This window comes from Centroberyx affinis, unplaced genomic scaffold (genome assembly GCF_046629955.1).
Source record: "Centroberyx affinis isolate AG114_WGS23_722 - 3 ecotype Tasmania unplaced genomic scaffold, CSIRO-AGI_Caff_v1 ptg001796l_1, whole genome shotgun sequence".
In the NCBI taxonomy this organism is placed as follows: domain Eukaryota; kingdom Metazoa; phylum Chordata; class Actinopteri; order Beryciformes; family Berycidae; genus Centroberyx; species Centroberyx affinis.
The window spans coordinates 50176-61721 of NW_027280186.1; the positions used below are offsets into that span (position 1 = coordinate 50176).

General features: G+C 41.7%; 1 protein-coding gene across 1 annotated transcript in view; it reads right to left on the bottom strand.

Annotated features, from left to right (window-relative positions):
* The window catches only part of smarcc1a (SWI/SNF related BAF chromatin remodeling complex subunit C1a), a 32404-nt gene extending 21503 nt beyond the window's left edge, over positions 1–10901 (bottom strand). The window contains exons 1-11 of the mRNA XM_071529496.1: positions 10680–10901; positions 8508–8627; positions 8204–8289; positions 7535–7616; positions 6899–6991; positions 6656–6725; positions 5897–5966; positions 5089–5164; positions 4313–4438; positions 2515–2633; positions 1469–1599 (exon numbers count right to left, since the gene is read on the bottom strand). Of these exons, the coding sequence (XP_071385597.1) occupies positions 1469–1599; positions 2515–2633; positions 4313–4438; positions 5089–5164; positions 5897–5966; positions 6656–6725; positions 6899–6991; positions 7535–7616; positions 8204–8289; positions 8508–8627; positions 10680–10865 (1159 nt within the window). The 5' untranslated portion in view covers positions 10866–10901. The remainder of the gene's footprint in view (positions 1–1468; positions 1600–2514; positions 2634–4312; positions 4439–5088; positions 5165–5896; positions 5967–6655; positions 6726–6898; positions 6992–7534; positions 7617–8203; positions 8290–8507; positions 8628–10679) is intronic.
* Between the last annotated feature and the right edge of the window lie 645 nt (positions 10902–11546).

Below are 11546 nucleotides of genomic sequence, written 5' to 3' on the forward strand. Positions count from 1 at the left end.
GAGAAGAAAAAAAATCAAAGAAAATACAAAGGCAGTTTTATTCAGCCGTGGGCAGGGAGGCATCATCCGGCACTCTGGTTTGCAAAAGAGGACACTAAAATAGATCGTGGGATGTGCGTGTGTGTGTGCGTGTGTGTGCGTGTGTGTGCGTGTGTGTGCGTGCGTGTGTGCGTGCGTGTGTGTGCGTGTGTGTGCGTGTGTGTGCGTGTGTGTGCGTGTGTGTTGGGGGAAAAGAGGGGTTGATAAAAGTGGGACATTGCAGATGGGACTTGGTCTAAAAAGAGAATTTTTACTCAGGATTGTGTTTTTGGTTTTAGAGAAATCTTTTAGGAGAATCAAGCTGGAGCTCCATTTAACTCTGGTTGCTAAAGAACACAACCTCAGGCTGTTCTCCTGCTTTTCATACTGGAACATGGAGTGTGTGTGTGTGTGTGTGTGTGTGTACACTGCATTATGTTTGTGGAGCGGAGTGGATTTTCTTGTCAGCCTAATGCCCCGGTGTACGATAAATACACAGAGAGACAAAGAAAGCCCACTAAAACATTTTTATTAAAATTAAAAATGAGCTCACAAACTGCATTTCTGTGACTCATTTGGTGTACAGCATGCCAGGGGAAAGAAAGCGGCACAAATTTGGCAGAGCAAATGGCAGGAAAGTGAGAGTGAAGAGGACAAAAAGGAAGAGAAATCAATATAAAAGATAAAGATAAAAAAATAATGTGTATTGGGAATAGGCTGATCAATTGATATTCATGTTTGTAAGGCTGAAACTGAAGAGTTTGTATCAAAATAGATACATACTCCAACAAAATAGTTAGTAGCACAAACATGAAAACAAATGATTACACTTTTTAATAAGTAGTAGGTAATTTGAGTAATTGATTGACAAAAGAAAAAACTATTTTCAAAAGATATCGAATGATGAACTTTCAGGTCATGATTTTTTCCCCTGAACATGGATCCATTGTTTTGGAAAACAACTTGTGCTACTTGTGATGGCAACTGACTCTTTTGCTGAATTCATATAAAATGAGAATTTAAACGCCTTAGTTTGATTGTCTTAATCAGACAGTGGGCAATGTGACCCAAAATTAATATCACGACATTTTTGGACAGTAATGGCAATCATGTCGTTGTTTATCTGGTAATGTAAAACATTTTTTATGACTACAAGAACCCTGTAGTAGGGCTGGGCGATAATTCAATATTATCGTTTATCGTCTTTCATTGGAATCATATCGTGATGATATGAAGATATTTTGATATCGTGACACACATTTCTTCTGTCTAAATTGAACATGACAAGCAAATTTTACTTAAAAACTCTGATAAAATGAGGTATGGTAGGAATATTATTTGAATATTTCTGTTTTGTTTGACACCACACCTTATCGCCCAGCTCTACCCTGTAGGAAAGCCTGTTTTTTGAAAGGACAAGCCCAGCTAAGCTCCGCCCCTCAGGTCATACCGTTCTTGGTCATGCTGCCCTCCTCCATGCCGGCTCCAGCCGAGGAGTCGTCCATGTCTTTGCTCAGGTCCTCCTCTGTGTCCTCCTCCTCGCCTCTGTGGCCCCGCCGCTTCCAGTAAGGCCCTGGGTTCCTGCCATGGAGAGGAGCGGGTCAGGGGTCAGATACACAAATGAGATGCAACCATCAATAATAAAAAAAAAAAAAAGATTCCATGATTTCTCCATGGCTTTAAAGACGTCTTTCAAGAATAAAATTTGTCAGTGTTCATGTTGTAACAGAGCTGCACAATCGATCAAAAAATATCCAAAATATCAAAATCAAATACTGCAAATCCCATAAATCCAAATCACACGTGGCTCTATCTTGGATGGACAGGTGTTTCAGACAGCTTCCTAAAGTTCTGGTGCTGTGGAGAATCGCTGGTCATCAATTTAAGTCACATTTTCAGAGAAGTGATGAAATTGTCTGTCAGCAGAGTCAGTGTGTTAGGACTTGATGAATTTTGCTGTTACCATTTTCCTCCTTGTGTTGTTGTGCTTTAGTTTCTGTTATCCAATTCAGTTACATCTTTCTTGGTTTGTTTGGGGGTTTTGCTTGTTTCTTTTAAAATGTGAGATATTAAAGTGAGAAAGCCTTACAGTAAGGTTGGTTCTTAAAATACTGGAGTACTAAGTAAAGACTAAAGCCCCACTTTTTACATAATGGATGGATTTATTGGTTAAAACAAGTTAATATGAAATTATGTTAACTAGGTTAGAGAATTATGATAAAGAAACAAGAAAGACATGGAAAAACTTGGCACATAAAGGGCCGTTTTCTTTTGTTGTTGTCGTCTGTCTTTATTGTCATGTATTTTGTATTGTATTTGTGTTTACTGTCATGTATTGTGTACTTACATATACTTATATGTTGTGCATATGATGGAAAATGAAAAGGCCTCTTGGGATTTTCCATCCCACCTGCACAAATATGTAACATTTTCCTCCTCCCCCTGCCTTTTAATAACCACATTTCTGTGTTTTACATAAGAACTCGGCTCCCTTACCCCTTCTTGCCTCCCTTCTTGCGGGACTCGACGGGGGTGCTGGGCGGCGAGGGCGAGCGCCTCCTCTTCTTGCCGGCGGAGTTGGCCTTGCGCTCCTTGCGATCGGGTGTACGGGAAGACTGATCAGACAAACCCCGTGCGGCGCAGGGAGTGAGGGATGGAGGATGAGAGAAAGAGCCGGAGAATGAGAGGATGGAACGGTTGCACACACAAGGAGGGGAAGCGGCGGGAGACGGAGGGAGGGAGGGAGGGAGGGGAGGAAGGATGCCGTGGTGGAGGAGGAGAAGACCAGGGTTCCTACACATTGTCCACTGTCAAAACTGCCATTTTCATTTTCTTTCACCCAAACATTCATTTCTTCATTTTAGTTGTTGTGCAATGTGTTGCAGGGTATGAAATGAACATCTGCCAAGCCACAAACGCTGATTAAATTTGTCTTTGTTCGATAAATCAGTAAGCGTCAACTAAATGATTTTTACTGAAAAAAACTTAACAGATGTATGTTATAGACACCAGGTAATTATATCAAATTGCTGAAAAAGCGAATGATACCCCTCCTTTAAATGAAGCTTAAAAGATATTCCCATGTGGGGACTCATAGCAGGTGTGAGGCCAGCTGTGTGTAAATTTGAGGTAACGCTTCTTTACAATGGCCTTATTCCAGTTATTAACCTATGAAAAAGTATTGTTGCAAGTACATTATGTATTAGGGAGATTTTCATCCACTACCTACACAGTAATATTGTGTACTTACAATACTTTTCCATAGGTTAATACACAAGTTAATACACTGGAATAAGGCCACTGTAAAGAAAGTGTTACCAAAAATGTAGTCCAAGACAAAAAAAAGATTGATTTAAAATGAAAACTTAATCTACTCTTGCCTCTTTACTGAATGTTTCACACAGCATGGAAAAGCATTTGGCCGGTAAAAACTATTTGGGGCAGGTAATCGTATCTTAGTTTACCAGCCCATGCCAGGTGAGCCAAAAAGTGAAATTTAGACACTGATGTGGTGTATGCTGATTGCGTGTACTAGGTCAACTAGGTCGTATCACTGTATAAACCTCAAGAGAAGTTCCTCTCCACACCAAATACAACAATACACGGAAATGGGTGTACAACTGAACAACATTTGCGACCATTTCATGTATATTTTGTCCGATTTCCAAACTTTTCAATGACCTGGTAACGATCAAATTCATTTTACAGACTTTACAGACCTACACAGGAACCCTGGAATATAGTAGAAGGAGAGACGGAGAGTGGAAAGAGTTTGGAAAGGATGGGTAACGGACAGATACAGGCCAGACGGCGACGGAGGAGGACAAAGCACATTCCACAGGGCATAACCACGCACAACAAATAGGAACTTGCAGCAAAAACAAACGCACACACGCCAGGATTCCCACACATTTTGTCCAGATCTTTCATGACCAAATTTTCCATATAGCACAATAGTCATGACTAATATTTCACCGCGCCTTATGTTCATACCTTACATTTTTTGCTGAATAGTTCATTTGAACATTCAAGGTCTTTTGTTGGTTAGCTACAGCTATCATTTGGGACTCATTTAATTTGGAAAACTGTTATCTGGAGCTACCAACAGCCAAGCCTGATCTGGAGCTACCAACAGCCAAGCCTGATCTGGAGCTACCAACAGCCAAGCCTGATGCTAAACATGGCTTCAAACAGTAAAGTGTTCCTGAACAAACTTCCATGAAATGTCTTAAACATGGAAGTTTTTAGGACACACACACACACACACACACGTACACAGTCACACATCACCTACCTCCTCCTCCCTGGGGAAGATCCTCTGGCGGAAGTTGACTGGCTTCTTGTTCTCGTCCACCTCGTAATCTTCCTCGTTCATCCACTCGTTGAAGGCATCTGTGTCCAAAACCCACTTAGCATGAACCTGAGAAAGAGAGAAAGAGAGAGAGAAATAAGGCAGGGGGGAAAGAGACGGAGCTTGTTCTCAGATTGGGTACATGTTTACCATTTTCTTAGCTTAGCCTACTAGTCGCCCTGGAAGCTCTCCTTACAGTGCTGACCTGATTTTTCCTCATCATTTTCCCAATGGAAAGGACTCGCTGTTGCATGTTCAATGCTGAGAAGTAGTGTATTTTTTAACATGGACAGCCCCAATGGCTAGAATTTTTAAAATATTTCAACTTTTAGCAAACAAACGCTGCAAATCACTTCTTAAAACCCGTTTTTATAGACTTGCTTTTATGTGATGTCAACTTTTTATCATCTTTTTATCTTATTTTATCCTTAGTATTTAGTATATTGCAGTTGTCCTAGTATTGGTCTGAACGTTGCTCTTCTCCACTTCTGTCCTCTCCTCCTCATTTCTCATTCACTCTGTCCTCACTTCTCTCATTTCCTCCTTCATGTAATCCCCGTTTCACAATGTTGCTTTTTGCTTTTTTTTAAAGCAAGGGAACATTGTAGTAGGGGAATAACTTTCTTTTCCCATGTCCATTCAAAGGATAAAGAAGTTGAGCGTTCCACCAGTAACCGCTACTTCTACATTGGTAAAGCTAAACTCAGGTCATCGCTCACCTTCCAAGGCCTCTCAGCACTCGGTGGCTCCTCCACGTCTCCGTCCACCTCGCTGGCCGACACCCAGGTGTCATAGCTAGCCGTGCAGAGAACAGCCATGGGTTAGCGCTCAGTACAACATGAATGAAAGTTACCTAGAGACTAGAGCAGGAGACGAGACTAGAGCAGGAGTCCCCCAAATGTCTTCATGTCAAGGACCCGCAAAACAGATAGGAATCAGGCCACGAACCCACGTTTGACAAGATTTTGTCTCACATACCCCTTATCTGAGAAGGCTTTTGTAATTAGACATGACTTACAAAAGAATTACACAACTGTTATAACATTATATAACAGTGGAGAGTAAAATCTATCATCAAAGCAGTCATTTTTATACATTCTCTCATTATACTAACTGTTAGTGAATACATTAATCCCACAACGACCCTTTCAAGGACCGTAGACCACACTTTGGGAAGCACTGGACTAACAGGAACAGCATCAGTGTCCCAACGGCCCTCCCTCTTCCAACCAGTTTCCCAAAGTTACACATTTCAACCATTTTGACGCAGAGACAGCCAAATATGTAAATGTGTACATCGGTGACATCATGACAGACTTAGAAACAAACAAAAGTAGATGTTTAGAGGTTGTTCACAATCTAAACTCACGTGGTTTGATTGGGAATCTACGAGTGGAGGGGGGGCAAGTGTGTACCCTCTTAGGACGATTTATGCTTTTCCTGCTTTGCCCGGCCTCTTCATGTCTATCTACCTCTCCTTGTCCATCTATTGGTCGTATTAAAGTTGCCGTCCTCCTCTCTGCTCACCTGTCTGGGTACAGACCCCAGTGCACCAGCACCTGCTTGTCCTTCCTCATGACAGGACGCAGCCACTCATCTGCAACACACACACCAACAATTACTGATATATATACACACACATCGACCAGTCATTATCAAGTACTATTGAGTATCATTTTAACAAAGTGACCCCCACTCTTATAAAATGATTGACAGCACCGATCATTATCCGATTCAGGCAAGTCTTTGCTTGTCATCTTGATTTGTTGGGTTTCTTTTTGTGTATGTTTTTAGGTGATTAATCGTCAATAAAATGACAAAAATAATGACAAATGCCCATCACAAGTGACCGGAGCCCAAAGTGATGGCTTACAGCAAGCAATTCATGGGATTTGTGAAGCTGTAACCACAAAATGTTTTGTATTTATACCTGATAAATGACTAAAGCAATTAGTTGATTATCATTTCAACTAAACGATTAATCAACTAATCGTTTCAGCACTAGGCAATTTTATTTTTAGTTTGTTTTGTTTTTAAATCTCACCTGTTCAATTTAGCCATTTCACCTTTGCGTTTTTAATCAATTTAGGTTTTATCATTGTGACAATAAATACAACAAATTCTGGTACTTTTAGAGCATAGCAGTAGACTTCCACACCCTCTATGTATTAGAGATAGTGAATGTGGGACTTCAGGTAATGATTTTTTTCCCCCATAACTGGATATAGAGTGTTTTGAAATAGACAGTCTCATATGCTCTGGGAGTCAAACAGCAGACTAACTTACCGTTGTCCTGTTGGGATGGAGAAGGGTAGATGTGGTGGGTGGCCTTTGACTTATCCTCAGTGATGGAGCCCTGAAGAGGGGGAAGGAAGAAAGGAAAGACAAAAAAATTAAACAACCAAAAAGGGAGCCACAGAGAGAAACAAAGAGACAGAGTTTACAGTGACAGACAAGCCTGCTCTACTTGAATGACAGCAGAGACAAATCCTGTCATTGGCCGGTCTGTCCTAGCAGGGCGGGACTCACCTGGTGCCTCTTGATGATGTCTTTGAGCTTATTGGCCTGTTTCTGCTCGATGTCCGCTGACAGGAAGACAGTGGGCCGAGTCAGACAGTTATTCTGGAAACAAAGAAACATTAGGTCAGACTGGGCCACAGGTAGCATTTCACCCCAAGGATTAATAAAAAATGTTGCCTAGGACTTTACATTTAAAATGTATACATTTAACCTTTTACCACACAGGTGTATTATATCGATACAATATATTGAAATTCAATATATCGCAATACAAAAATGTATCATGGGTCAGAAAAATAAATTGCAATATTAGCTACATTTTAGTAATCACAAATGAGATGATTTGGCCATCACAATTTCACAAACTCTCCATCCAAATTAGATTATCTGTACTTTGTAATGACATTTTTAAATTGTTGTTTACAATCTGGTAAATCAATCTGGCTCAGAAATAAACACAATTCTGCACAATAAGATTATGTTGTCTTTGAAGTTTTATTTATTACATCATATCATGGTTGTCTCGAATCATGAACCCCATATCACATATCGAATCATATTGTGAGATAAGCATATCGTCCCACCCCTAACTAAAGGTTATATAATGCTGAAAATAGAACTTAAGTGTATTTTGCAGATTCATACCTGGACCAGGGTCTTCTCTACATTTAAAAACATCTCAACGTTCCGGTCCATCCTGGACGGGTTCTGGAGGTCGAACCGACGCCTGGGGATGGAGGAGAGAAAGCAAACGCTCAGATGTGGTTGCAGGTTTCTGCTGATCAAATCCCATGACGTTCCCACAATTTTAAGCAAAATTTCCATCACCAGTACTTGCAAGCATCTGTGTTTAAATGTTCAATTTTTGGTTAAATAATGGAATTTAAGATGCCAAGTCTTGTTTTGGCTTGTTACAACTATCATTTGGGACCGACATAATCAGGAAAATTATTATTTAGGTTATTATTCTTTCCAAGCCAGACCTGACAACATAAATAAAAAGTATTATTACTACTAATATTATTACCACTACTGCTACCACTACTATAAAAATTCTGAACAAACTTCTATGACATTTCCAAAATGTTTTGGATATTTTTTCATTATTTTCCAGAACCATTCCTGCCGTGAATACCAAAGTCTTCAAATTCTATGACTTTTCCTGCTTTTATAAGAGCGTGACAACTCTGTAGCAAGAGGAGCAGCTACTGAGCCGTGACAGAGCCTGTTTGTTGACATGTCAGGAGTGTGTGAGGGAGTAAGTGAATGCCAACACCAGCCCTGTCTACGCAAGTTAAACACAACCCGACTCACCAGCCCTGCTCGCTCTTGAACTTGTAGACCGACCCCAGGATGTGACAGAGAGCACCTCCTGCCTTGAAATCCAGGAAACTCTTGGCCTGAGGAGAGGAAAGGGAACATCAAGCATTCAGTGTAAAAATAATTTAACTAATTATGAAAAGGTGTACAAGCGATAAGTTTCAATGAAAATCAGAAAGTATAAATGTTGTAGAGGACAAACACCACAAACCAAGACATTTCTAAATACTGTTATGTCACAAGTATGATGTGTGTGTGCGTGTGTGTGTGTGTATGTGGGTGTATCTAATGTCCTTACAGGTAGCTTGGTGAGAGCAGGGTTGTTGACCCTGCGTCCGAAGGCGTCCTCCTGGAACTGAAGCAGCTGTACCACCAGCCCACCCAGGGACTTACTGGAGGGGGAGTCGTTCTGGACATACTGGGACCAGACAGAGAGAACAGCATTAACACAGAGCAATGAACACAGTTACACACACATCTAGTCTGGGGCTGCCTTTTAATTAGTCCGATTTATCACAATTTTAGTTTGCACAACTGAAGGAAAGTTCGATCTACACTGTTAGATACCATCAATTAATGATATTCAAAGCATTCCGGGAGTTATTTTGTGGTGAAGCGTTATTTACTTTTTTGGTGAACTCACTTTCAATGCAACCTCTGCTTCTACTTCAGTTAGTGACTTTCTGCGTTTCTCAGAATGACTTTCGCCAACCCCGAGACAATGGGCCTGAACTTGCTGCATTCAGCTGTGTGTTTTACGTGTAGGTAGAGATGGCAAAATAGTGATGGCAGTAGCACAGGAAGACCAAGAGAGCGAGAGGTTTTCCAGCGGAGAAAAGGTCGGCCACGGTCCTCACTCAAACCACAACACTGTGTTACAGCTGCACTGCATTATGGTCTATTGAAGCTACTGTTGGTGGAGGAATTTGGTATCTCTGCCTCTTCAACGATGGATTTCTCCCTCTATGATTATTGAACATCAGTTCAAAATCACAGGAATAAGAAAAATACACCACCAAACAACAGAATGGACCCACTTTTTTAGGGTGGATTTTTCCTTGAATGTTGGCGTTATTGGCAATACTGAAGCATTTCATTTAGGCTGTCTGCTGTAGCTGAAATTAATCCCCCGAGCCCCTTCCACAGGGAGGTCAGAGGTCAGAGGTCAGGGCCAGCTACAGAACAGCACCCCTGGAGCTGTTAGGGTCTTGCTCAAGGACACTTCAGCAGGACGGATGCTTGCTGTCACAAGGCCTTTCAGTTGAAGGACCATCTCCCTGATCACTACACCACCCTGCTTCCCAATGATAATTTGGCTGCAGATAATTTTTCCTCCTCCTCTGGCACAGAGCTAGAATAACGTAAGTCTGGCTATGTGAAAATAGAACAGGCCACACTGAGGAAAAAAGGCTCACACACTAGTCTATTTATAACGAGGACAATATCAAGGAGACCCACTTCTAGCCTTGAACACACCCACACACAAACACACACACCTCTTACTGAAAGAATAAAAGGTTCACACACGCAGTTAGCGCCCTTCCAGCCACATGGCTTGATTCTATTTATATCCAGCCTCAGTAACTGAAACAGCTAGCCATGCTGGATAGGTAAACAATATACTTCCTAATTCCATCCAAGACACAGCGTTTATGCTAATTTTATTATAATTGATTACAGTCTCTTTTCTTCAACGTCACTTATACGAACATTAACGGACAGACAGAGGGCCAAAGTGTTTCAGAGACTTTGTAGTGAGAATGAAAACACAGTTAGCCAAGGATCATTCTTTGTTTGGCTAGTGGGCGAGAGTAGGCTGCACACTGTCTGGTATGCTGCTGTGTTGACAATACTCAACATTGCCTACTCCTCAGCAAAAATACACACTCCCCTTGCAAAACACACAGAGTTACGTTTTTTTTTAATCCGAACGGGACTGTAAACAGAAGCTATATATATTATAATAGTCGTTTAACTGCTTGGTGTCTCGTGACTAACGTTAAGCTACATCCATGGATTTTCCCTGGCCTCGGGCAATGCTCATAACTTAACCCACAGGGAAATTTCGCTGAAATTGTGCGCATTAAATAATGTTAAAATCTTTTATGTTGGATAACTACAGCCACTCTGAGCTGGCCCGCTCGTTTGTAAACATTACCCTAACATGTATTGGTGTCCTCGGCCCGTAACGTTACTGAATGGGCAGCTAGCTAACAGTTAGCTGACTGCTAGCTAACCAGGTTCACCCCGGTGATGTTTGAGCCCTTCAATTTTGTGATATTTCTTTACATGGATATGCACTTGCTTCATATCAGCGATCCCCCACAAACAAAACCACCCGTCTGAACCAACAACCAAGACATATAATTTGATTTGGCTAGCTGAGGCTAGCTAAGATAACAGCGCTCCATTGTGCCAGGGGACGCGGGCCTTCATAGAAATCAATGGAGGACCAGTGCTGCTTGCTAACCTTTTTGTAGTGCTTCCCGATCCACAACCGCACCGTCTCCAGTTGAGATACCGTTTCTGAACTCTCCCAGAATTTCGAGGACGGGCCCCCGTCTTTCTTGCGTCCCACTGCGGTACCGGCACCGACTGGGCCGGTTGCCGGTCCGCCTGAGCCCGTTCCGCCTGCTGTAGTCGCCGCTGTCGCCATTGTGTTTTGTCCGCTGCGTTTTCTTTCTCCTCAACGGCGTCCCTCACCGTGCAAGTTTTCGAATGATATTGCGCAGCCGCAAATGTGTTGATATTTTTCAACTCTCGCGATAAAAATGTGCTTATGGGAAAGGTAGTTTCTGTAGTCTCTAAAACCTCCTTGCTCTAAGCTCATCAAGCAAACCAAAGTAACCAAAGTAAGTTTTGTCATGTCTTTAATATTTCTACCTGCCACATTCTCGCCCTCTTTTTTCTCTGAACACACACATATGCACACACCCTCCCACTTATGTTTTTGTTATTTATGTTTTTATTGCTCTGTGCTCTTATTGAGTTTCTGAGGGATTTTTTCCCCAATTCACATCTCTCTTTGTCATCTTGATTTTGTTTTTGTTCTTAGACATTTTCATAAGCCTCTTGCAGTTTCTTTGTGTCATTCCACAGTTTGTAGTTTCTAGGTTTCTTATGTCCTTTTAAGCGTTTTATACTGTATCTGGATGTGCAAGTGAACTAAATCTATTAAACCTCTGGGCAGAGGGCAAGGTGTGGCAGCTGCAGCAGATTCATCCGGTGGGTCAGGTGTCAAATCTGTTGTATCTGTTTGTTGGCACTATTCACTCATCCTGGCTCAGTTCCACTGGGCTGCTTGCATCCAGTGATTGTCCTCATCTGGCTCCACACT